Source organism: Panthera leo, chromosome B4 (genome assembly GCF_018350215.1).
Source record: "Panthera leo isolate Ple1 chromosome B4, P.leo_Ple1_pat1.1, whole genome shotgun sequence".
NCBI classification, from domain to species: domain Eukaryota; kingdom Metazoa; phylum Chordata; class Mammalia; order Carnivora; family Felidae; genus Panthera; species Panthera leo.
In genome coordinates this window covers 96,424,438-96,450,736 of record NC_056685.1, presented here as the reverse complement: position 1 = coordinate 96,450,736, position 26,299 = coordinate 96,424,438, and the positions used below count along the sequence as shown (strand labels likewise).

The 26,299-nt window shown below is 34.8% G+C and overlaps 1 protein-coding gene across 1 annotated transcript in view; it reads right to left on the bottom strand.

Annotated features, from left to right (window-relative positions):
* Positions 1-26,299, bottom strand: part of TRHDE (thyrotropin releasing hormone degrading enzyme) — a 379,106-nt gene that overhangs the window by 132,265 nt on the left and 220,542 nt on the right. Inside the window, exon 6 of the mRNA XM_042944643.1 lies at positions 21,199-21,336. Coding sequence (XP_042800577.1) covers positions 21,199-21,336 — 138 coding nt within the window. The remainder of the gene's footprint in view (positions 1-21,198; positions 21,337-26,299) is intronic.

Genomic DNA, 26,299 nt, shown 5'->3' with positions numbered 1-26,299 from the left:
TTTTGATTTTTGTTTTTGGTGTGGCAAGGCACGCGTGTATTCTGTCCCTATAGAGTTTCAAAATTCAGAAAGGTATCCTGAAGGGAGCCAAAGCAGCAAGCCATTTATCAGAAACAAACCCTTCTGACAGTGGTAGATCATAAGCACAAAGAATCAGCCCATTTCTACATATAGACAAGCAAATGCAACCTGGCCAGTGTTCATTCAGCAAGTCCACATAGGAAATTCATTGCTTAAAACTTTCCATTTAAGGTACAGTTTTGCACCGTAAGCCAAATCAATAAAAGATGAAGTTTTAATATCTGGGTAAAGGGTAAAAATAACTGTAAGAGAATATATTGTGGTGTTCCACAGATCACACTTTGGGAAACACCACCTCTGCAGGATAAAACTTCCCACGACAAATGTGTAAAAATATACACCACCCTCTTGCCTGGGAATCTATGAGGAAGCATTTAACACTCTCTAAGCAAACATCTCTATCACAGGTTCTGCTGTTACATCCCCAAACTTTAGCTTTCTGTATATGGCAGCAAATTTCTACATCTAGCTTTCCTTCATTCTTTTTGCCATCAACCAGAAGAAGAAACATTGAGTACTGCCTCCGCCAGAAGTCTAGAAGAAGTAAACCACCCTGACACCTGTGATCTAGTATCCTTTCAGTTTGGAAGCAAGTAAAGGTCCACTTGATTTTCTAATAGTTTAGCACAGAGCAAATGTGGAAGGGAAAAAATAAGTGACTCTTATTTCCTTATTTCTAGGATAAAATAGAGAATGGTTTTTTTTGCTTGTAGAAATTTCTCCTATACTCCACCAGCAACAGCATGGCTTCAGTTGGCAACAAGGTCACTGAAAAGAGACATTAAAATGAGCTGATGAATAACATTTGGTCCCAAAGCTATAAAAATGTTTTCTCAAGCAGAAGTGGAAAACAGTGAAAGATTTGGCTTTGAAAGTAAACAAGAGTTGAATTAGGAACAAAAATGCCATAAAGGGGCAGATCAATGGTCTGTCTGATTGTGGGCTGTCTCTGACAAAGGTATCAGGGGATGCTGAGAGGCAGGTGTGCTCATTGTTTTCCATGTCCCACAGCTCAGAGGTAAGGGATATGCTCTGAACATTCCTAACTTCTCAGGTGTGTCAAAGGAATCATGGATCTCAGAATAAGGGCGTATCACTTAATGTTTGAGGAAGGTAATTCAGAACAAGCAAAAGAAATTTCACTCTGCACTGTTTTTCAGGAAAAGTGTGAATAATTCAAACTAAAGAACTCTTAAGAAGGTAATACTTGTGTTTAATAAAACATAAATTTGTGCAATAGTACAGAGGCAGCCATTTTTGCTTCCCCTTTTGCATCCCAAATATTTAAAGTGAAAAACAAAAATGTCTCAAAAGATACTGCTGTAAGGAATCTGAAACAAATAGAAATGAAATTTGCATCACCACCTTATCTCTGAGGGTTTTGAGAGTAGAATAAATCACTGTTAAAATTCCTGTAAACTACAAGCATTTATTGTGTGCTTACTATCTGTAAGGCACTGAACTAGGTAGTAACTAGGATATTGCTAAACCTTGATTCTAGAAAGGACTGTGAAGCAGATATATATAAATAATGATAAAATATAGGAGCTCTATTAGAAATGAAATGAGTGCCTTTTCATGTTTTATGTCCAATGTGTTCTCTAAACATAAAAAGAAATTGGAGAATTACTAGTCTAGTGTAGTTGATGAAAGGCACAGACAGAAACATCACTGTATGAATCCTGACTCCAACGTTTAGTAACTTTGAGATGTTGGATAAGTTACTACTTAAGTTTCCCCATCCACAAACTGGGGATGGGAAGAGTGTCTGTTATGTGGTTGTTGTAAGGATTAAATGACTTAATATACATAAAGAACACATAGAAAAGTGACTGGTACATAGCACCATAGAGTATTAGTTGAGGTTATTATTTCAGACATAAATACCTTTAAACATGCTCATTTTCCCCAACACTACCAGTACACTCATTTCAAAGTGGAGAAACCATTTTGGACGTTAGCACTTAAAACTCTTGTTTTCACTCTTAACAAATGTGGCCACTGAATAGTTTCAACTGCTCCAATTTAGTCATGAAGTTCCTGCTGTGACTGATGCCCTTCCAGAAGGAAAATGATGTGGCATTAAATGGTTGCACATTTCATCTTAAAATTGTAGGGCTGGAAAACAGTTTAGGGAATATGTAAGCAAAACACAGGCATTCAACTGCTTGATCATCGCTTTGCTTTGGCTTATAGTACTTACCAGGGGGATACATACCAAAAATTCTCTGCTGTAGGCCAGATATTTTTATGGCACCGAGTTAATTGCATAAGGCTGTAAACTTACAGCAGAAAGGCGATGCACAACTGAACGGCACCAGCTGATTTGCTTCTGGATGTGCTCCACTCTACAGAAGCCTAACCATGCCTCTCAGAGTCACCGAGGTCCACACAGCTCCACTCCAGCCAATGTGCATCTCTACTTACTGACTCTTAGCTCCAAGACAATCTTGGCATAGAATGTTTCTGAGGACCCATAGGTTATTGACTCAAATCTACAAGAGGGTAAGTCAAGAAGAGCTAAATAGGGTAAAATAAGGATTGATTAGAAGGGAAGGACAATGAAAATAAAAATACATAATCAAGGCAGACTCTTCAAGAACTCTTAAATAATGATAATGGTTTTCTGAGGCAAGAAACTGTATCTAAAGGTCATTTCTTAAAAAGAGATTAAATAAATGGCTAGATGAAAGGCAGAATTATTTGAATAAATGTGTAATCTTCTCTACTAGGAGAGTCAACACCCATTCGACTATGTGATCAGGCAAAGACAGGACAGAATTTAAAGTCAGGTAGGCTGGATGGAAATTTTAATTCTTCTATTTATGAAAACTAAATAGTTCTTCTATTTTATGTAAGCCAAAAAAAAAAAAATATCTGTTCTAGGTTTCATCTTGATGTAATGTTTAAATGGAATGGTGTATGGTAAAACTCTTGGAACACAGTGAGCATTCAGTAAATAATAACTATCAATATAATAAAGCATACTGTGTTTAATCTTTAAATTAGTATCATTGTTTTATTCAAGCTTTTAAGATGATAATAAAGGAGAACAAAGGTGACAAAACAGTCATTGATGGCTTAAATTTGTTATAAATTTAAGATTTTTTGAAGAAATGTTAATATTTGTTACAAATTTTTTTTTTCAAACAGAGCCTAAGAATCTAAGAATGATGCCACTGTTTACAGCAAAAATGTTAATCTCTAAAGGTAAGAAGCAATAACTTGATGAAGAAACAAAAGATGGAAAAAGTAAATGAAGCTTAAGTCTTGAGTCTATGTACTGACCAAACATTATACCTTTTCAATCTCTCCTATCTCCTAACCTCTCTTGTGTATTTCCCACTCTTTGTCTCTCTGTGCCACAGTCTGGATAGTTTCTTCAGTTCTATGTTCCTGTTTACAATTCTCTCTTCAGCTCTTTCTAATCTGTAATAAACCATCTACTACTATATGATACTTTTAAATGTAGTTATTACAAATTTCGTTTCTAGGAATCCTCATTGGTTGTATTTAAAATCTGCTTGCATTTTGCTTAGAAATTCAAGCATCTTTGTATTTTCTTCAATTTATTCATATGCCATTTTATATTGTATGTCTAACTTACTCAATATTTTAATCAAATGCATGAATGATTCTGCTCTCAATTGTTTGCGCTGTCTCATATTCACAGAAACTTCTTTCCTTGCATGATTAGTGATTTTTTTTTTACTGAGAGATGCTCTTTTTCCTTGGGATTCATCTCTGGACATCTTTTGAGATGTGATATGAAAGCATGTATTTCTAGAAAGGATTGGTTTTAGCTTCTGCCCAGCATCTGGGGACACCTCTAGTGCAGGAACAAGCATTTTAAATTAAAATCTTGTCTTGAGGTTTAAGTGTACCAAGGTCATTTTTATTTGAGCTGCAATGCCATGCAAGTGTTACTTGTGGTCGCAAATTTTCCGGGGAAAGTTTGGAACAGAAAATTTCTCTTCAGTCCCCCAAGGAAGATGAGTTTATTTCTAGTTCATCTGTGTGCTAAGGGTACAGATCTTTAAGGTCCTGGCTTTGTGGGAGGCCTCCCATTAAACCTCTCACCTTAGGCTTTGTCTTCTTTTCCTATCTTTGTGAAACCTTGAAAAGTATGCTCAAATTCTCCTGGTTGGAAAAATGCCCTCAAGACAAAAGCCAGCTTCAGTATTTTTTTAATCTCTGCTTTTTAAAGGTAAGAATGTTGTATGAAATCACAGTCAAGCCTTCTAATACTGATATAAAGACAACTCAAAAAAGCTGTAAGACATTCTATTTTTAAAAAGCAGAAAGATCAAAAACTTGATTCAGTGCTACCAGCAAATATGCAATAGCATGAATGATAAAGGATGTAGAAAACATGTGTCTCTAGATAATTTTCTCAGTAGGTCATCAAATGGCCCTTAGCCTCCACTAAAAGAATCCATAAAAATATCTGTGAAAGTGTGCCCAAAGAAGTATATTCATTATTTCAAAGGAAATAGCATATTTACCTTCAGAAAATCTACATGAGCCAAATAGAAAGGGTTTTTTGTTTGTTTGTTTGTTTGTCTGTTGTTTGAGTGGTATTGTATCAACCCTGCATAGTAACAAAATTTGGTCTGTTTGAAACAAAAAGTCTGACTGAGAGTCATATAAGACTTTGATGAATACAGAGGTAAATTGTTTAATACTTGGAAGGTACATTTTTTTAATAATAAAGTTAATCTCTGAATTCACATGTAAAAGGAATCATAATGAAAAGGGTACCTAAAGGTAATTAGGGTAATTGGGGAATTACTCTTTTGAATTTTACATGCAACATTGGTAACTATATAGGGCTATTAAAGATTTTATATTACATAAATATACCATGTGTGGTTGATTAAAAATGGGTGGTGGTTATGTTGAGCAAAAAGGTGTGAATCCATGAGATGCTAAAACAAAATCCATCCATGGTTATTCTTCAGGAAAATTCGATTCAGTTCAACCTGTTCCAACATATTCCATTGTCATAAGTACACAAACAAAAATTACACTGTGAATGTTTTTGTTCTCTGTTTTCCACATTCTTTTTGTAGAAAGGAAATTTTCGTCCTGTTCTCCTTTTCCCTCTTCTGTACTTCTCATTTGTCAAAATGTCAACCTTTAACTCCAGTTGCCTTGCTTGTTTAGCCTTTAAATCTTAATTTATTCCTAACTTTACTTGTCCTTTTTCTAACCACCATAGAATCCTGTTATTCCAGAAAATCTATTCAAAACATTGCAATCCCCAATGTGCTAGGGGAATATGCATTGGCTGATTCCCAATTCTTTTTAGTTTTTGTCTTCAATTGCTATTTCTCCCTCAATATCTTGTATAAAACAATTTGAGATTCACAGGCTGAATTGATCTTGTTCTGTTAACAGAAGCCCCATTTCTTTTTGAGATGCATTATAGCCGCCTCCTAGCCTAACGGAATTAAAGTCACATACAGTCACAGGGTGAGCAACTTATAGGAATGGACTACTTACTCTTTCTATACTACCATTTATACTAATTAGAATGGTACTTTTCATTCTTATTTTGGGATATTGATGAAGTCTGGCATGAACAAACCATTGCAAAAGTCATTATAATTAGTCTTTTGCATAAGCAAAACATTAAGAACAAGTAGAGCCATGAAAGTACTTCAGAAAGCTACAGAAACACGATCTTGCTATAGACAAGTTCTGTAAGCCAAGACTTCACAGCTCTGACTCTCATACTGTGTGCTGACCACTCTGTCTTTCACAAAAGGAGCAAAAAAAATAAATAAATAAAGCCAAAAACAACACTGTACTAGCATTTCAGCAAAAGACAGAAACTGTGTGCAACAGAAGCATTCAAAAGTAGCATACTACACCATTAGTTAATATCAAAACAATGAGCCACAGAGAGGCAGGAGAGAAAGAGAATGCCCATCCAATAAAATTAATCCATTCCTTACAGTACGGAGTAATCTGCTACTTATTTCCACAAATACATATTGTTTTTTCTTTCAGTTTCATCAAGCAAATCTGAGTCATAAGTGGAACACCTAATGGGGAAGAAGTACAAGTGACTCAAAAGTAAAAGATCAAGCTGCTTTAAGTATTAAGAGTTGAGAAAGAAAAAAGAGAGAGAGAGAGAGAGAAAAAGAAACCATTCAGTTGGTGATGACTCAAACACGTGCAGAAGAAAACTTGCCTCCATCAGCAAAATGCACAAATTAGTAATTTACCAGTAAGTGGTAAAGGCATTTATCAGAAAAATATCAATAAAATCATCTCCTCCTACCATGTACATTTTCTTTACAAGGGCAAAAAGGTGTTTCCTCTACATGGTGTCTTGAAATTACCCCTGGCCTAAAAAAATGGTAACACAAGGCCAAAGGCAAAGACAAGACTCATGGTAATAAAAGAAAGGAGTTGCTAAAGGATGTCCATCACAGACATTCTCTCCAAGACTTTTTTACAGATATCAACAGATGATTCAGAGATGGATGGGAATTATCTCTAAATTTTCCCATTTACCTCAGAAGCAAGTAGTTTGTTTCTCTTACCATTCACACTTCTACAGTTATAATCAAGAACTTGAGTGATACATAAATATGGGTATACAAAATACACTTCTAGTAAATTATAAATTTTATATTATATTATTTGACTAGGATATACTATGAAATCAAGATCCAGGGGGAATTTTTTGGGTGCTCTTCTTCAATTTAGTTTGCTAATTTGGGAGCAGATTTTTAATTTTATTTTTAAATAATATCAAAGAATGAAGATCTTATAATCCTTGGTAGTTCACACCGAAATGTTTCATTCTTTTTTATGTCAGGAAGTTCTTTCGTAAATGGAACTGAAATTTATTCCTGTAATTTAAGGCTATTTATCTTACTCTGACCTTGATGTTGATAGAAAAGTAGTGAGTAGCCTTCCTATAATGACCATTCATATATTAGAGCCAATAATTAAGTCACCTCTTAGCTCTCTGTCCTCCAGGGTGAACATATGTAAGTTCTTTAGCTTTTTCTGATAGGATTTATCTCCAATTGTTTCTAAAGCAATCTCCCTCTCTCTCTCTCTCCCTCAATCCCTCTCTCTGTCTCCCTCTTCTGCTTAATTTTTCTCAGTCTCCTAAACTTTCATATTTTCTCTGTGAGATGATCATGATCAGTGATTATTACTCCTGGATTGCATACCCTTATTTTTATTTGCACGCCAGTACATTACTTACTTAAAAATATAGCACCTTTTCATTCAGGTAAAATTCCTTCCTTTAGTATGTGTAACCCAAATCATACTTCCTACTGAAACAGTGACATAACAGGTGATTAGTTAAAGAAAGTATTCTGGTAGAGTGAAGGGAACATGAGTTAAAAATAAGACGGAAAGCCCAGGTCTGACACCAAAGAGCCTGAGAAGACCATTAAACTCCCTAGGCCTCTGTTTCTTCTTATGAAAATTGAAGATTATTATGCCCACCTTACAGGAATGGGAAAGTAAATAGATGATTAAATGGATGTCCAGTAGCAAACTAGACCCTCAAAGGACAGCTAATACTATTATTCCTACTAATAGTATATTGCCATTATGTACCTGACCAAAAGCCTGAGGTCCAATTGTTTGAACAGGAATGACCACAAGTGCTATAGTTAATCAATATCTATAATACACCAGATGTGTATCTCTTGTGTAACTGTACATACATACTATGCAGTAAAATATGCACAAATGTGTCAAAGAGGACAAAATAGTAATCACTTGCACTCATTTGATGGTGTATATGTTGCAGTCTGTGAGTGGAGGGGTGCCTGGCTGGCTCAATCGGTTAAGCGTCCAACTTCGGCTCAGGTCATGATCTCACGGTTCGTGGGTTCGAGCCCCGCATCAGGCTCTGTGCTGACAGCTCAGAGACTGGAGCCTGCTTCTGATTCTGTGTCTCCCTCTCTCTCTGCCCCTTCCCTGCTCATGCTCTATGTCTCAAAACTAAATAAAACATTAAAACATTTTTATCAGTTAAGCAGTCTGTGAATGGAGAAAGCAAAGGCTATGAAGAAGGACCTGTTTAGAAGAGTAAGAGCTGGAAAAACTTGCAGAGCAGGAGGCTGACTGTGCCTGAGGCAGGAGAACACAGAAACAGCAAAAGAAGAGCTGAGCTGACAGGAAAGGGGTCCCATGAGGTCTAGGGCTCAGGGGTCAGGCCACATGTGACATAACCCATTAGGAAACAGAATGGGTAACACAATCTTCCTTCCCCCGCTGAAATTCACATGGAATACATCTGAAACTCGTTAATCCTACTTCAAGTGCCAACTCTTTTTCCTAATTCCTATAAACAGATGGGATCTTTCCCTCTGAAACACCATAACATTTTGCTTATATTGCTTTCCTGACATTTACTTTAATTCAATTCAACAAATACTTAGTGAGTGCCTACTCTATGCAGGCAGTATAATGGATACTGGAAAACAATGAAAAGCACAGACATAGAACCGTCCTTTTATGAAGCTCACATTCAACGGTGGGAAGCAGGAAGCCAGATAATATAGCAAACATAATATTGAGAAAATTCTATAATATGTTAGAAGGTGATCACTACCCAAACAGCCCAAAACAGTAAGTGGATCAGAATAAGAGAAAGGAATGAAGGAAAAAAAATGAGGGTGTCACTTACCACTTGAAAACAAGTGGCCTCTCCAAGAAAGTGACATTTAAGTAAAGGCCTGAAGGAGACAAGTTAGAACCATGATGACAGCTGAAAGAACATCATCCTCTACCGAGGGAACAGCCAGCGCAAACACCCTAGTGTGGGAGGGGGGGTTAGTTGGATTTAGGGAAAACAAGAGTTGGTGGAACAGGAATAGGGTGAGTGAAGGGACAGTAGTAATAGATGAAGTTGGGGGATACAAGAAAGAATAAATACTGGAAATACTCTGACAGCAGAGACAAGATTTCCTGACAAATAGGATGAGAAAAAAAGAGGATTGAAGATGACCTGAGAACTGGAAGTTGCCATCCACTGAGATGGATCATATCATAACCTGCCTTCAAATATGTTTATTTGTAAAAAGTTTTATAGGTCTGACTTTAAATCCTTGGCTTGTTCACTTGCTAGATGTCTGGCCCTATGGAAATCACTTCCTTTCTTAAGTTTCAGTTTCATGAGTAAAATGGGTTGAAAATGCCTAAATCCAAGTGTTCTGTTAGGAATAAAGATGATAACACATGCAAAGCATTTCACACAATGCCTCATAGATAGTCAGTGCTCATTAAATGATAGATATGCTTTACTGTTACTCTTAGTATAACTGCTGTCTTAATTTCAGAGGTCTTATGTCTACTACTGGGTTATATTCTTAAAGGAAGAGGCTATCTTTTTTTTTTTTTCTTCTACAGAAATGACCCATTCTGTTTGTAGAGCTGGGATGTGCTCTCTTGGTGTCCTAATCGTGACCTGGTTGACATACTGCTATGAGTGGGAAACCTGTTATCAGAAAAGACAATAGATGCAAATGGCTGGTTGGCTTTTTGTATTCACTTCTAAAAATTACAGAAATTGTATACATTTTCCTCTTTAGCCATACAGGAAATTTTCATAAAATACATCAGCCTTGGTATAATAATTGTTCAAAAGTGTTCTTGTTTGTAAAGGATTCTCTTTAAATTTGCTTAAGTCATTTGGAAATCTCTTCCTCTCTCCCAAGCTTGTAGCAATTCATTTCAATGTGGCATCATATGTAAATTTAATGAGCATTCGCACACTTTCATCATCCAGGTTATTGGGTCATTGATTCTTATTTCCCTTTGTGCTTTTAGAGCAAAGAGACTATCTCAATCCATCTTTCCCAGTCTTTCTATCTATGGACAGTATTTTCCTGTTTCCATTGTATGTTAGGATAAAAGCATCTTCTTTTTCAATTACACTTAAAATGGAAAATTGTTATTTCACTGGAATGTAATTTTTTAACAGACTAGCTATCACTTTTTTTCTTCCCATCCTAAAAATATGCATGTAATTTTAAGAGTTTTTCTTTTAATCCTGGCCTTGAGACTATCCATATTGAACATCACTCAGTATTTATTCAAAATCACTCAGTTCTTAAATTCAAATCTACACAAATTAGTATTGGGTCTGTTGGTTCCTAACCTTTATTTCTGTATAATCTTCTCTACCCCCATAATACACCACTACATCAAAAAGTTATTTAAAGTATAATGAAATTGCTATGAAGGAAGAATAACAAAAAACAGAAGTGGGAATAAATTCAATAATTATTAAGGAAATAATTATAAGACATGATAAGCCAATGAAGCACTGATGCAATGAGAGGTTGATTGTTGGCAGAGGTTAATGCTGTTTGGTAACAGGGATCTTCAGGGAGGAACACAGAAAAGTAGCAGCAAAACGTTTCTATTAAGTATTACATACTACCACACAAAAAATAAATTCTATATATTACAACTCTAGTCACTACAATCTTTTTTAAAATGTCTCAATCTATCATATTGCTTTTAATATTATTTTAATCTCTTCCACACCTACAGGAATATTCTTTATAAAGTACAATTTTAATTATGTTATTCCTCTGCTTGATATTCTTCATTGGTTTCTCTTGACCTGCTGGATAAAGTTCAAACTTTTTAGTATCACATAAGAGGTTCTCCAAGTTCTTACCTGCTCATCTCCTCAGCCTGCCTATTACCCTAAACCCTCACTATTCTATAACTGTGTTGAACCTGATGTTCCACTCAATCAAGGAACATCAGGGTGCTCCTTTCCTAAACCTCCTCTACAGAATGGTCCTTGTTTGCTTTTTTGTCACTCCCCTCCCATTTCCCCCTGCAACTATATATTGTACATATGTCTATCATAACACCTAAGACTCTGAAGTTGGCATCCATTACTTTTTCCTACATATCCTTTTTTTTTAATGTGGTCTATCTCTCCTGCCAAAGGATGAGCTCATGACCCATGCTAGCTAGTTAGAATATTCATAGGAATTGTTCTTCCCTTGGACATAGGGATTGGTCAGTGGTGATCTATTACCTAATCAGAAAAAAATTATAACCCTTTGTGGAAATAGAGATCCCGTTGTGATGAAATAAGTTTGCTCTTTCTCTGGGCTTCTTAGGATCACAAAGTTGAGGACCCTATCAGCCTAGATTTCTTTGGGGTCACCCCTCTAGAATAATTCAGAAATTAAGTCAGATACAGGTGAAGAGCCAAGAAGCTGATGACATTGTTAAAATACGTGGAGCCAACCATTCTTAAAGCTATGACTACATCTCATACTTGACAGATTTTTAGTCAATGAGTTCCTTTTTATCCCTAAATATGGTTTGAGTTAGTTGTCCACATTTAAAATGGATATATTGCTATTAATACTCATATGTTATTGCACTGGCTTATTTATATCCTGTCTCTCCTTTATGTCTTATTGATCATATCCCTAGTACTCAGCACACAGTGCCTGGAGCATAAGCAGAAGCTTATCAAATTACTTTGGAATGAATGTTCTAGCCAAACTTGTTGATAAAAATATGGTAGTGGTTAAGAACAATGGCTCTGGAACTTGAGTTCCTGGGAAACATATCCTTAGATTGCCCACAAGTCAATGTCCTCATCTTTAAAATGAGAATCATGAAAATAACACCCCCCCCCCATAAGGAGATTATGAGAATTCGATGAGTTAATAGATATAAAGACTTTGGCACAGTGCCTGGCCCCAAGTAAGCATGCAACAAATACTAGCAGCTAATCTTATTTATAGCTTGTAAAATTATCTCTGTTACCTGTCATACATCCCCGAATGACATGATTTACCTATTCCATCTATAAAGTTAAATAGGTTATTTCATGTTATCCATCTACAAACTTACCTGATAGGAAGAACCTGAGAAAAGCCAAATCAGAGAACTAGTCTAAGACATGAAGTGTACATCAAGGCCTGATACAGAGATTCTCAAAATGAAGTCGCTGAGATTTCTACCAAATTCTTTTTTTTTTAATTTTTTTTTAACGTTTACTTATTTTTGAGACAGAGAGAGACAGAGCATGAATGGGGGAGGGTCAGAGAGAGGGAGACACAGAATCTGAAACAGCCTCCAGACTCTGAGCTGTCAGCACAGAGCCTGACGCGGGGCTCGAACTCACGGACCGCGAGATCATGACCTGAGCTGAAGTCGGATGCTTAACCGACTGAGCCACCCAGGCGCCCCGATTTCTACCAAATTCTAATCTTTATTTTTCCACATTTACACTTGAAGATTATTTTTCAGATATGCCACTATTTTTCACTACATTTTTAGAGTTTGATTTTAGCATAATGTGGGTGAATCCAAACAATAAGGGCCCATCAAGAAAGCAAGATGAACAAGTAGACAGAAAATCAATATGGATAGAACAGATTTGAACAACTCTATCAACCAACTTTACCTAACATTTATAAAATATTCCAGTCAACGACAGTGGAATACACATTCTTTTGAAGTGCATATGGTACATTTACCAACAGACACCGAATCCTGGGCCATAAAACAAGCCTTGATAACTAAGAAAATTCAAGTCATACAGAATATGTTTTACTGATCACAGTAGAATTAAATAAGAAATAAAGAACAGAAACTATTTCTGGAAAATCTTCAAATACATGTAAACTAAATAACACACTTTAAATAACCCATGGGGCAACTAACAAATCAAATAGGAAATTAGAAAGTATCTTAAAGTGAATGAAAATAAAACCTCCACGTATCAAAATCTGAGACATCCATTAGCTAGAGAAAATTTATGGGATAAACATCTGAATTAGAATAGAAAAAAAAGGCCTTCAATTAATGACCTAAACTTGCACCTAAAGAAACCAGAAAAAAGAGGAGTGCCTGGGTGGCTCAGTCAGTCAAACGTCTGACTTCAGCTCAGGTCATGATCTCACGGTTTGTGGGTTCAAGCCCATGTTGGGCTCTGCACTGAAAGTTCAGAGCCAGGAGCCTCTTTCAGATTTTGTGTCTCCCTCTCTCTCGGCCCTTCCCATGCTCGTGCTGTCTCCCTCTCTCTCTCAAAAATAAATAAACATTTTAAAAAAAGGAAGAAAGAAGAAAATAGTAATAATTAGGAAATCTATAACATAGAAAGTAAGAGTAAGAATCAATTAAACCAAAAGCTGAACTTTTGAAAATAAAATGTATAAACTTCTAGCTATACTAATCAAAACAGTAAGAATAAGACAAAAATTAACAATATCTGGAGTTAGAGAGGTGATATTATTAAAGATTCTCTGGTTATTAAAAGGATAATGAGAGAAAATATCATATACAACTTGATGCCAATAAATGAAACTTCTTAGATAAAATGAGCCAAATCCTTGAAAAGATACCAACTACAAAGCTTAGTCAAGAAGCATAAATAGGGGCACCTGGGTGGCTCAGTCAGTTGGGCAGCCTACTTCAGCTCAGTTGTGATCTCACAGCTGGTGAGTTCCAGCCCCATGTCAGGCTCTGTGCTCACAGCTCAGAGCCTGGATCCTGCTTCGAATTCTGTGTCTTCCTCTCTCTCTGCCCCTCCCTCACTCACGCTCTGTCTCTTTCTCAAAAATAAATAAACATTAAAAAAAAATTTTTAAAGAAGCGTAAATAACCCGAATCTGCTAATATTATCAAAATTAAGTTACTAGCTAAAAATCTTCCCATGAAGGAATTCCAGGCCCAGATTGCTGTACTGGTAAATTCTACCACATATTTAACAAACAAAACAAAACAAAACAAAACAAAAACAAAACAAAACAAAGCAAAACAAAAAGAATATAATTCTACATAAATTCTCCCAGAAAATTGAAAAGAAGGCAATAGTTTCCTTTTATGAGGCTAGCATTATAGTGATAGCAAAACCAGAAAAAGATGTTACAGGGAAACAAAATTACACACTGATACCTGTCATGAACATAGATGCAAAATTTGTAAACATTTTCTTAGTAAATTGAATTCAACAATATATTTTTAAAAATACCTTATGACCAAATGATATTTGTCCCAGGAATGCAATGATAGTCTAACATTAAAACTCACTCAACATAATTCATCATATTAACAAATTAAAAAATAAAATAAGGGGTGCCTGGGTGGCTCAGTCAGTTCAGCGTCTGACTTCGGCTCAGGTCATGATCTCACGGTCCTTGAGTTCAAGCACCGCGTCGGGCTCTGTGCTGACAGCTCAGAGCCTGGAGCCTGCTTTGGATTCTGTGTCCCCCTCTCTCTCTGCCCCTCCCCCACTCAGGCTCTGTCTCTCTCTGTCTCAGAAATAAACATTAAAAATAATTTTAAAAAATTAAACAATAAAATAAAATAAAAATGACCATCTTAATTGATGGGGAAAAGGCATTTGATGCAATCAGCATCAATTTTGGATTAAAACTCTCAGCAATTCAGGAATACAATGCAATTTCTTCAACCTGATAAAGAGTATTTATAAAACTTTAGAGGAAACATCATATCTAATGGTGAAAGACTGAATGCATTGCTCCTAATATCAGGAACAATACAAGGATGTCTGCTCTCATTGCTTCTATTTAACATTGCACAAGGTAAACATACAAAAATCAATTGTATTTCTATATAGAGCAAAAAAAGCAGAAATGGGAATTAAAACGAATATCAATTACAATAGCCTATAGATGTGAAATACTTAGAAATAAATCTGAAAATAGATATAAAAGATCTATTCACTGAAAACTACACTACTGAGAAAAAACAAAGAGAACCTAAATGAATGGAAAGGTATACTGCGTTCATGGGTCACTTAGTATTGCTAAGGTGTCAGTTCTCCCAAATTGCCTTATAAATGCAATGCAATCCCTGCAATTCCCAGAGAGTTTTTATAGAAATTGAAAAACTCATTCTAAAATTCACATGGAAATTCAAAGTATCAAGAATAGTCAAAAGACCTTCAAAAATGTGAAGAAAGTTAGAGGATTAACAACCTTAATTCAAAGTTTATCATAAAACTGCGGTAATCAAGGTTGTATGGTATTGGCACCAACATAGACAAACATATTCTTGAGAGAACAAAATAAATAGTCCAGAAATAGACCCATGCATCTATAGTTCACTGACTTTTAACCAATGTGAAGTGGCAATTCAATGTGAAAACACTAGGGCTTTTAAGAAATATTTCTTCAAAAATTAAGTATCTCTACGCAAAAAAAGAAAAAGAAAAATATTTGATTCAAACTTCACACCAATACAAAAATAAGCTGAAAATAGGTTGTAGATCTAAATATAAACCTAAAACTATACAACTTATAGAGGGAAAAAAAGGAAAAACTTTCCTGACCTTGAGTTGGTCAAAGATCTTTAAAATATTACACTGATGGGGCGCCTGGGTGGCTTAGTTGGTAAGCGTCCAACTTCAACTCAGGTCATGATCTCACGGTTTGTGGGAGAGACCTGCGTCGGGCTCTGTGCTGACAGCTCAGAGCCTGGAGCCTGCTTAGGATTCTGTGTCTCCTTGTCTCTCTGTCCCTCCCCCACTTGCAGTCTGCCTCTCTCTCTCTCTCAAAAATAAATAAATGTAAAATTTAAAAAAATTTAAATATGACACTGATAATACCATCAATTGAAGAAAAACATGATAAAGTATACTTAATCAAAACTAAAATCTTTAGTTTTCAGAAAGATGCTATTATAAACATAAAGGTCAGGTGACAAACTGGGAAAAATAGTATTTGCATATCATATATCTTATATCTGTGTTCAAAGTATATGAAGAATCCCCAAAACTTAATAATAAGAAAACAAACAATCAAATTTAAAAAAAAATGGGCAAAGGATTTGAACTAACCTTTCACTAATGAAGGTATAGGAGGAAAAATATCAAATGAAAAACTTGTCAACATCAATAGCTGTTAGGGAAACATAATTTATAACTAGAGTGAGATAACATTACAATATCTAAAATTAAAAGAATTGATTATACCATGTTTGTATTGGTGAAGATGTGGAGAAAGCAGAAGTTTGATACATGTTTGGAGGGAATATACTATGTTTCAATGGTACAACTATATTGGAAAACAGTTCAGCAGTCTTAAAACATTGAACATACCTACCATATCACATGGACATTCCACCTTTAGGTATTTACCCAAGAGAAACAAAAGTGAATATACATACAAGACTGGCACACAAATGTTCATAGCAGCTTTATTTGTAACAGCCCCAAACTATAAACAACCCAAATATTCAAGAGAATGAAGAAATTGTACTATATCCATGTATTCTACAACATGAATATACCTCAAAATCATTATGTTGAATGAAAGAAAGCAGACCAAAAAAGAGTACATACATATTATTTCATCTATATAAAACTCTAGAAATGCAATTTAATCTGTAGCGAAAAAGTTGATCAATGGAGTAGAGAGGAGAGATGGAAAAGTGATTACAAAGAGGCACAAGAAAATATTTGATGGATATGTTCAGTAACTGGGTCGTGGTGATGCTTTCACTGTATACATATGTCAGAACATATCAAATTGTACTTTTTAACATGTACAGTTTATTGTATTTTAATTATACCTTAGTATAGTTGTTAAATTTTTTTCTTGTGAAATCTTCTTTGAAAAACAGCATATCTATCATCACTTAAAAACACACAGGAAAACAGAATTTTCAGTGGTAATAGCACTGAAAGATACATAGCATAAAGATACATAGCATAAAGATACATAGATAGGAAGACAAGCCCCTAGCTAACATCATACTAAGTAGTGAAAGGTTAAAAGCCTTTCCTCCAAGATCAGGAAAAGACAAGGATGCCCACTCTCACCATTTCTATCCAAAATAGAAATGGAAATACTAGCCATTGCCATAGCAACTAAGCAAGAACAAGAAATACAAGATATCCAAATCAGAAAAGAAAGAAGTAAAATTATTTCTCTGTGTAGATGATATCTCATATATAGAAACCCCTAAAGATTCCCCCAAAAGCTGTTGCAACTAATACATTAATTCAGTAAATTTGCAAGATCCAAATTTTACATACACAAATCACTTGTATACACTAACACTGAACTATCTAAAAGAGAAATTTAAAAAGCAATCCTATGCTATTTACAGTAGCATCAAAGGCCATAAAATACTTAGGAATACAGTTAACCAATTAGGTGAAAGACTTGTACACTGAGAACCATAAGACATTGATGAAAGAGATTGAAGACAGAAATAAATGAAAAGATATCCTGTGATCTTGGATTGGAAGAATTAATACTGTGAGAATCTTCATACTAGTCAAAGTGTTGTACAGATGCAGTGTAATCGCTATCAAAGTTCCAATGGCATTTTTCACAGAAAACAAAACAAAACAATCTTATAGACCCCAGATAGCCAAAACAATCCTGAGAGAGAACAAAGCTGAAGGACTCTCACTTTCTGATTCAAGCTATATTACACAAAGCTATAGTGATCAAAACCATATGATAATGGCAAAACAAAAACAAAAACAAAAACAGCTACATAGAACTAGTAGAGCAGAAAGAACAGAGAGTCAAGATATAAATCCAATCACATGTGGTCAACTAATTTGTGACAAGATCACTAAGAACACACAATGAGGAAATGACAGTCTCTTTAACAAATGGTCTTGGGAAAACTGGATATCCCTATGCAAAATAATCAAATTGGACCCCTATCTTATACCACTCACAAAAATCAACTAAAAATGGATCAAGGATTCCAATGTAAGACCTGAAACCATAAAACTCCTAGAAGAAATCATGAGAGAAAAATCCTTAGCATTAATTTTAGCAATGAATTCTTAGATAAGACACCAAAAGCACAGGCAACAGAAACAAAATAAACAAATGAGACTATATCAAACTAAAAGCTTTGGCACAAAAAAGGAAACAATAAATTGAAAAGGCAACCTACAAAATGGAAGAGAATATTTGCAAAATATATAATTATAAAATATAAAAACATACACAAAACTTATAAAGAACTCATACAAAAAAAAAATCCCAACAGTCTAATTAAAAATGGGCGAAGGACCTGAATAAATATTTTCTCCAAAGATATTCAATTTGGCCAAATGGTCCATATCAAAAGGTGTTCAATATCACCATTTATCAGCGAAATACATATCAAAACCACAATGAGACACTAAATAACTGTTAAAATGGCTACTTTCAAAAAGATACATTTCGTTGGGCGTTGGGTGTCTGACTTCGGTTCAGGTCATGATCTTATGGCTTATGGGTCTGAGCTCCATGTTGGGCTCTGTGCTGACAGCTCAGAGCCTAGAGCCTGTTTCAGATTCTGTGTCTCCCTCTCTCTCTGCCCCTCCCACACTCATACTCTGTGTGTGTGTGTGTGTGTGTGTGTGTGTGTGTGTGTGTGTGTATGTGTGTGTCTCAAAAAATGAATAAATATTTTAAAAATTAAAAAAAAAAGGTAAGACATAGGGGGCACCTGGCTGACTCATTTGGTGAGCCTGTGAGCAACTCTTGATCTCGGAGTTGTGAGTTCAAGCCCTATGTTGGGCATGGAGGTTACTTTAAAAAAAAAAAAGATAAGAAATAACAAACGCTAGCAAGGACAAGGAGAAAAGATAACCCTTACACAGTGGTGGTGGGAATGTAAACTGGTATAAACATGATGGAAAACAATATGGAAGTTTCTCAGGAAATTAAAAATAGAATTACCATAAGATCTAGCAATATATCTCTTGGGTATACATCCAAAGGAAATGAAATCAGTATCTCAAAGAGATATCTGCATGTCCATGTTCCTTTCAGCTTTAATTCACAATAGCCAAGATACAGAAATAATATAAATGTCTTCCAACGGATAAATAGATAAAGAAAATGTTACATATTTTAAATGTGATATATATTACATATATATATATATATATATATATATATATATATATATATATATATACACACATGATTCAGCCATTAAAAAAAGAGAGAAATCCTGCCATTTGCAACCACATTGATAAACATGGAGGGCATTATGCTAAGTAAAAAAAGCCAGACAGAATGGTAAATGCTATAAGGTATTACTTATTTGTGAAATCTTAGGGAAAAAAAAAAAAAGGCCAATTTCATAGAAACAGAGAATAGAATGGTGGTAGACAAGGGCTCAGGGAAGGAGGAAATGGGGTGATGTGGGTCAAAGGGTACAAATTTTCAGTTATAATAAATTCTCATGATCTAATGTATGGCATCGTTGCTATAGTTAATAACATACCATATACTTGAAAGTTGCTGAGAGTATATCTTTGGCATTCTCACCACATACACAAACAGGCAAAAGAGTTAACCATGTGAGGTGGTAGATATGTTCATCATCTTAATCATGCTAATCATTCCATAATGTATATTTATATCAAAACCTCACACCCTGTGCTTTAAATATATACAATTACTTTTGTCAATTATTCCTCAACAAAGTTAAAAAAAAAAAAGATACATGGCTAGAGGCAAGTCAGCCAGTACCCTTTATGATGGTGTTCTTAAACACTGTGCCACAGTCTGCTCATTTCTCACCTTTATAGGTTGGCAAGACTCTGTACCAAACTGTGGAAAGGGTAAAATAATAATCATTATATATATTTTTTCCTACTGTTTTGATTCTTAAACTTCTTAAAAACATTTCAAATTCTCAAATATATGGAATCTGGAATAGATGTTATCTATGTACAAATACATCTAAATGTATTTAACCAAGATAATATTTTCTTGATCGTTATTAATGTGGAGGTAAAATTGGCATTTACACACAGTTTTAGAGAATCGGTAGCAGGTAGAAATTAAGTCCAGACAAGTCTCCAAACTCATCTCAAGCTATCTTAATAATATTTTTCTACGTTTTCTAACTCACAGCCCATTTCCATACGCCAAGAAGAAGGGAAGAATCGTATCTTCTGCACTATATTTTAGGAATAAATACAGTTGAAGAAACTGAATGTACATCCAACAAAATATGGCCCCCAAAACCTCATATATAAAAATTAATATATATTCTAAATTTTGATATTTTACATAAATACATTAATATATATTTTAAAAACGGTTCTATACTTCTGCTTATTTTTCCAAATCATCAAAAAACCCTTTATAGCCAATGAAATGATCAGTGACTTGAAAAAACATTTTCTAACACAATTTTTATCTTTACATATTATAGCATATAATATTAACTAATAATCATTGAGCTAGTAATTTCCTGAGGGCAAAACAGAATATCCAAATTAATGTACAAATCATCTGATTTGATCATCTGATCAATCACTATATGACTTCTAGTTGTAAATAGGAATATTTCAGGAAAAATATTAACAACAGTTTTTAAAAATTTTACATTATTGAATCAATAAACTATGTGGAAATCCCAGTAAATGCAATTCAATCTACACCAAAGATGAACTAGACTTTAACACTATCTTAACAATTACTAAGTGGCTACTGAGTATTAAACAGAGATGTACATGCTCATGTTAAATTAGAACTAAGGGATAGAGATAAAAGGAAAAATTTTAATCCACGTTAACAATGGGAAAAAGTTCAAAGTCTATCTTATTTCTGTGTCGAGTCATAGGTCCAAAATCTTTGTCAGTCATAGTCTAGTCTTTACAATTTCATTTATCATGATTATTATCCAAGAAAGATGTTTAATTCCCTAAATTTCCTTAAACAATGTTTATAAAATGCTTATGTCACTGCCTACACCGATTTGCATCAGCCAACCCAAAATAAGCAACTATTTAAGGAGCACTGATGACAAATAATTTGTCACTATATAGGTCAGCTCTCTTGTTAGTAATAATAAAAACTGACATTTACACAACACCATTTGTACAGAAATTTCATATTGAGTCTCCAAACATTTATTCATTAATACTTCCAACATTTCTATGCACTATTTGGCAAACATTCATCTCCATTTCACTGATTTATAAAGCAAAACCCTAACTCATAAAATGACATGAACCTAGTTACTCCATTTTCTACCTCAGTCCATTTCTATCTGCCAGGAAGAAGAGAAGAATAAATCTAGCATGAAATAGTTTGGCTACCTCGGGAGATATCCAATTCATGGCATTTGGGTCTCATCTATTCCCACCTTTTTATAGGCGATCCAGTCAAACACCCTGTCAATATCTGTTGCCTGTAGCACTTCCTGTGATACTGGATGGGAACTGGCCAAGCCGTCAAGCAGCATCACTTCATGCAGAACATCCGTCAGAAACCTCTGTTTTTCCTGCAATACAGTAGATGTGGCAATATCATAGGTGATTCATGGTTATGACACAATGTGTGTGACAACATGAACAGAACGTGTGTTACTTAACAGACGATGCTCATCAGCCTACATGGTAAGACTGAACTTCAAAGAGAACCCAGTGAATAAAATGCCTCTTCAATTACTCTAAAATGAGAGTGGTTGATTTGAGCACAACATGAAACAAAATCAATGGGCTACAATGGGCCCTAAATAGATTAAAAAACAATGGACTGTTCCTTAACAGGGGTTAAAGCAAATTCAGACAGTGGACACATAAATGAAATAGACTAAGCTTGTTTATGTGTTCTACAGGATGAAGACTGCAGTTTCAGTCCCAAATAACCTTTTTAGTGAAGTTCAATATAAGAATAATAACTAAATCTCAGGGTTCCAGTGCTATTTTGCTATTTACACCGTTTATTTGTAGAACCATCTGAGCAACACACACTCTCTCTCTCTCATCCTCCCACTTTTCCTTCCCCAAACCTCCCCTCCCATGTAATTTTCGCTCTAACACACTCACCTACACACACACACACACACACACACCACCACCACCACCACCACCACCACATTTATTCTGTGAAAGAATTTCAGGAAACCACAACAAATAACAAAAGGCATATTGACATAAACTATATTCGTAGACATAAATGTGAATTCAGGATAATGAACATAAAGTGGAGATCAATAGGTATTAACAACCCATTACTATAAAGTGGTGAAAACAAAGAAAATCATAAGATTTCTATTCGGTGTGATGTTGAGGCCTTTGTATCTGCTCTGATAAAAGCTGATTTGTTATATTAGAAATAAACTGTAAAGGAAAAGTACTTCTCTGTTGCTTTTGTTTTAAGAAGCTTGCTTTAGAGAAACAGCTTGGGTTTTGTTAACAAAAATGCTGGCAGCTATTAGTTCTCCTGGCCTCCTGCCTTCACTGAGGGAGGAGGGAAAAAAAAAGAAATTGGAAGCGATAACAAGGCTAAATAGCCCCCAGATAGTTGGGACCTGAGGAGTATCATTACAGATATTAAAGACTGCAACACTTAAATTGCTATAGCTAATTCTGAACTCACTCCTGGAGCCTCCTACTTTGAGCCGGCAGATGAACCGCATGTTATTTCTGAGTGAGTTGTAATGTCAGCTGAGATTATACCAATCTTGGATTTAAAAAAAAAAATAGAAATGGAGAATAAATATGATTAAAAAAAGGAATAGTTAACTAGGCATATATGTGTGTGCTCTTTAAATCTGCTTCTAAAGAAGCATCTTAGTTCATCATCATTTGTTCAATGATTTAGTATGTTTAATCAATAATTTAATTAATTCTCCAGCCAACTACATACTATAAGGTTTATTTCTAATAGCTTATTTTTATAGTCTGTAGACCATAGATCTAATTTCTTCAGCCCTTTTTTGGTCTGAGATTTTCTCGTCAATGGTCTATACTCCATCAAACTGAATTGGGACTGAACTGCTCCCAGAAGTCTGCTTCAGCCCCCAAGAGCCAATGGTGAGAAGTTCAAACTTACAATGAATTGACAATATGACATAAACTGATACTGTATTTCTTCTCAAATTAAGTTCCTAATTCAAGACAAAATTAAGGAGAGTGAAGTTGGGCTTTATGATTTACAATTTTAATGGGGTTCCTGGGTAGCTCAGTCAGTTAGGCGTCCCACTTCACTCAGGTCATGATCTCGCGGTGAGTTTGAGCCCTGCGATGGGCTCTGTGCTGACAGCTCAGAGCCTGGAGCCTGCTTCGGATTCTGTGTCCCCCTCTCTCTCTGCCCCTCCCTTGTTGACACTCTCTCTCTCTCTCAATAAATTTTTAAAAATTTTAATATAAAATTTTAAAATAAAATGATTGGTAGTTTATTTTAGGACCACTATAAAATAAATATAAGATCTCAAGACAGAAGGCCTAGATTGAGAGAGTAAGAGAAAATCATGTATTTCCAAAATAAAAATGTTAATGTTACTTTTAAGCAGGTATGCAATCTTGTTACTCTTACTCAATTTAAAAACACACATTAAAACTATTTGATATTGGAATTAACGGGTGGGATCATGGAATATATCACTATACCTCAACTTCACTGACGAACACTTTTATTTATAAGAAATACCAGTTGAAGATATGATTTCCATTCTGAAGAAAAAATATTCAACTCTTTAAATAGTGGTTGCCCACTCCATTATGGAACTCAAACATCTGATCGAAACCATAGCGTAAAATGAACTTAAAATAGTGTTTTATCTGAATCCTAATTTATACTATTTAGCACCAATAAACATATATTGATCAATATGAAAATTCAGTACACATATCTTCTTTGGCTGGCAATATGATTTTAAATGATATAAAGCAATTAATTACAAATAGTTACAAATTAATTACAAATAATGATATAAAGCAAGTAATTAGTAAAGTGAAACCTAAGGTAAATTTCTAAAATGAAACTCAAGTGAAACCTAAGGTAAATTTCTAAAATGAAACTCTCTTATTTAAGGAAATGCAAGTTATATGTAATATGTTGCTTCACGCTTCTGGAGGAAAACAAAAACAAACCTTTGCCTCCTCAGTAGAATTTCAAGAAACAGTGTTTAAATTTAACAATGTTGAATCGTTAGCAAAAGGTTCATTTTCTACATTGTTGGAGAGAATGATATTGTATGACTGAGGGAAAAAAAAAAGACATTAAAGGAGATTAAAAGGGAGGAGAAAAAAATAAAAAAGAAAAGCTTGGCAGACGAACACTCACCAAACTTGGAAGAGAGAACACCTTAAACTGAGGAAGAGAAAAGAAAACTCTAGCCAGAGGCAAATCCAATTTAACAAAACTACAAAGAGTTTCCAGGAGAGATGGTGCTAATTTCTTTATAAAAACTTGTGTCACTTTAAAATTAAAAAATGATCTTAGCTTGTCAGTCCCCTGCTGGGGTGCTCTCCCCCATGCTCAACAACAATAATGATAACAGTAACGATTACAAAGTATTGATTAATTGCCTACTGCCAACCTGAGACCATTAAAATTTCAAAATAAAGTTAAAGAAATCCTGGCTCTAATATGAGATAAGAGATCAAACAAAATAGTTGGATTCTGTGAACAAAATAGTGGTTTTCTCTTACAGACTAGAAATGCCAAAGGAAATTTGAAGGAAAAAAATACTGTAAAATGGAATTATTTATGCAAAGTTTAATGGATGAAGTAGAATTTGTCTGATCCTTGAAGGAGTTTTAAAATTGTGTGTGTGTGTGTGTGTGTGTGTGTGTGTGTGTGTGTATGTGTGTGTGGTGTGTGGAGAGAATAGTATATTTATGGTGCGTATTTAACAGATAGCTTTTATTCTAGTTCATATATTAAGGTCACCATGGCAAACTAATTTAGCGCTTTCAAAAAGCAGCACAATAAGGTAAAACATGAAACTATAAAATCTGTGTAAATGAGTTTAATGTTAATAATAAGAATAAATCCTATCAGTCTAATATAGACCCTTCTTGGAGTTTTTACATGTCTACATTTAAACAGTTCAAATAATATTGAATGTATCATTTTCTATTGAACTGTTTTCAAAAACATATTACCTTTGAATTTTTGGAGAACAGTGCAAAGGTTTTTCAGATAGGTAAAGAAAATGTGAATAAACAGAGAATAACATGGGAAAAGAAGAAAACTTCCATTATTTTGCTCATTCATTCATTTAACAAATATGTATTAAATTCCTACTCTATGCCAGATATTATGCTGTGTCTGGGGAAGAAATATATGACTCAAACTTAGTTTCTAACCTTAAAGGACTCAAAAGTGTAACAGAAAGACAGATAAACAGCTAACTGGATTATAATATGATGGATGTTATAAAACACAAAGGATGAAATGATTAATTAGTTCAGAAAAGGCTTCACAGAGGAAGTGACATTAAAGTGGGTAGTTGAAGGATGAAGGGTTACTTAGATGAATGGGGGAAGCAGCTTTTAAAAAAAGGGCAAATCCAGGCAGAGAAAACATGAAAAACAGCTACTCCGTTTGAATCCTGTTACCAGGTGGAAGAGTTTGGTCTTAATAAATAGGCAGTAGCAGGCATAATAACATAATAAAAGTAGTGTCTTAGGAAAATTAACTTATCTGTGGTATACAGGGTGGCTTGAGGTCTGCAGAGACGGGAGGCAGAAAGTGGCTATTGTACTCAGAGCTGATGTGGTGATGATGTATTAGAACAAGGTGCTGCTGAAGGGCTGTGGTATCTGAGAGATATTTTGAATGAAAAATCAACCAACATTGATGCCTTGATGCCCTGGTCCCCTTAGTGGATGATGGAGACGAAGTATTAAGAGATAACTACATAGCTTTTAGACTTGATGGAATTTTTAAAGTGTGGGGGGAAGCTACTGAAAGAAATGGAGTAGTGGAATAAAGTTTGTTTTTGTAGTGCAAGCTAAAAAGATCACTTTGTGACACGTTGCAAGTAATATGAGAGCGAACATCCAAAGAGCAATATGCTACAGGCAACTTGAAGGAAAGGCCTGGGTCTGAGGAGAAAGTGCTAAACATCTTTTGGCAATAAATTATAGTTTGCATGAAAATATAAATAAAATTTCAGAGGGAATCTTCTCTTTTTTTTATTATTTCTTACAATATTAGCATTTCATAGACCAGTATCTAGTAATATATGTAAAGGGAGTTATTAAGAATTTTTATCACAGTGTTAGGTATACTTGACAAATTATATTCCTTAACATCTCAAAAAGGCTTCTGCCCAGACATGCCAAATTCTAAACGGGTAACAGTGAATATGCCTGATCTAACCATGGTCCAGCCACCGGCATGGTGATGAGTGGGAAAACAGGAAGTACTATTGAAAGGTAAGGATGACAGCAAGTTTCTACAGAAAGTCTTAGTAATTTCAGTAAAAAGCAATATAAGGAGGACACTTT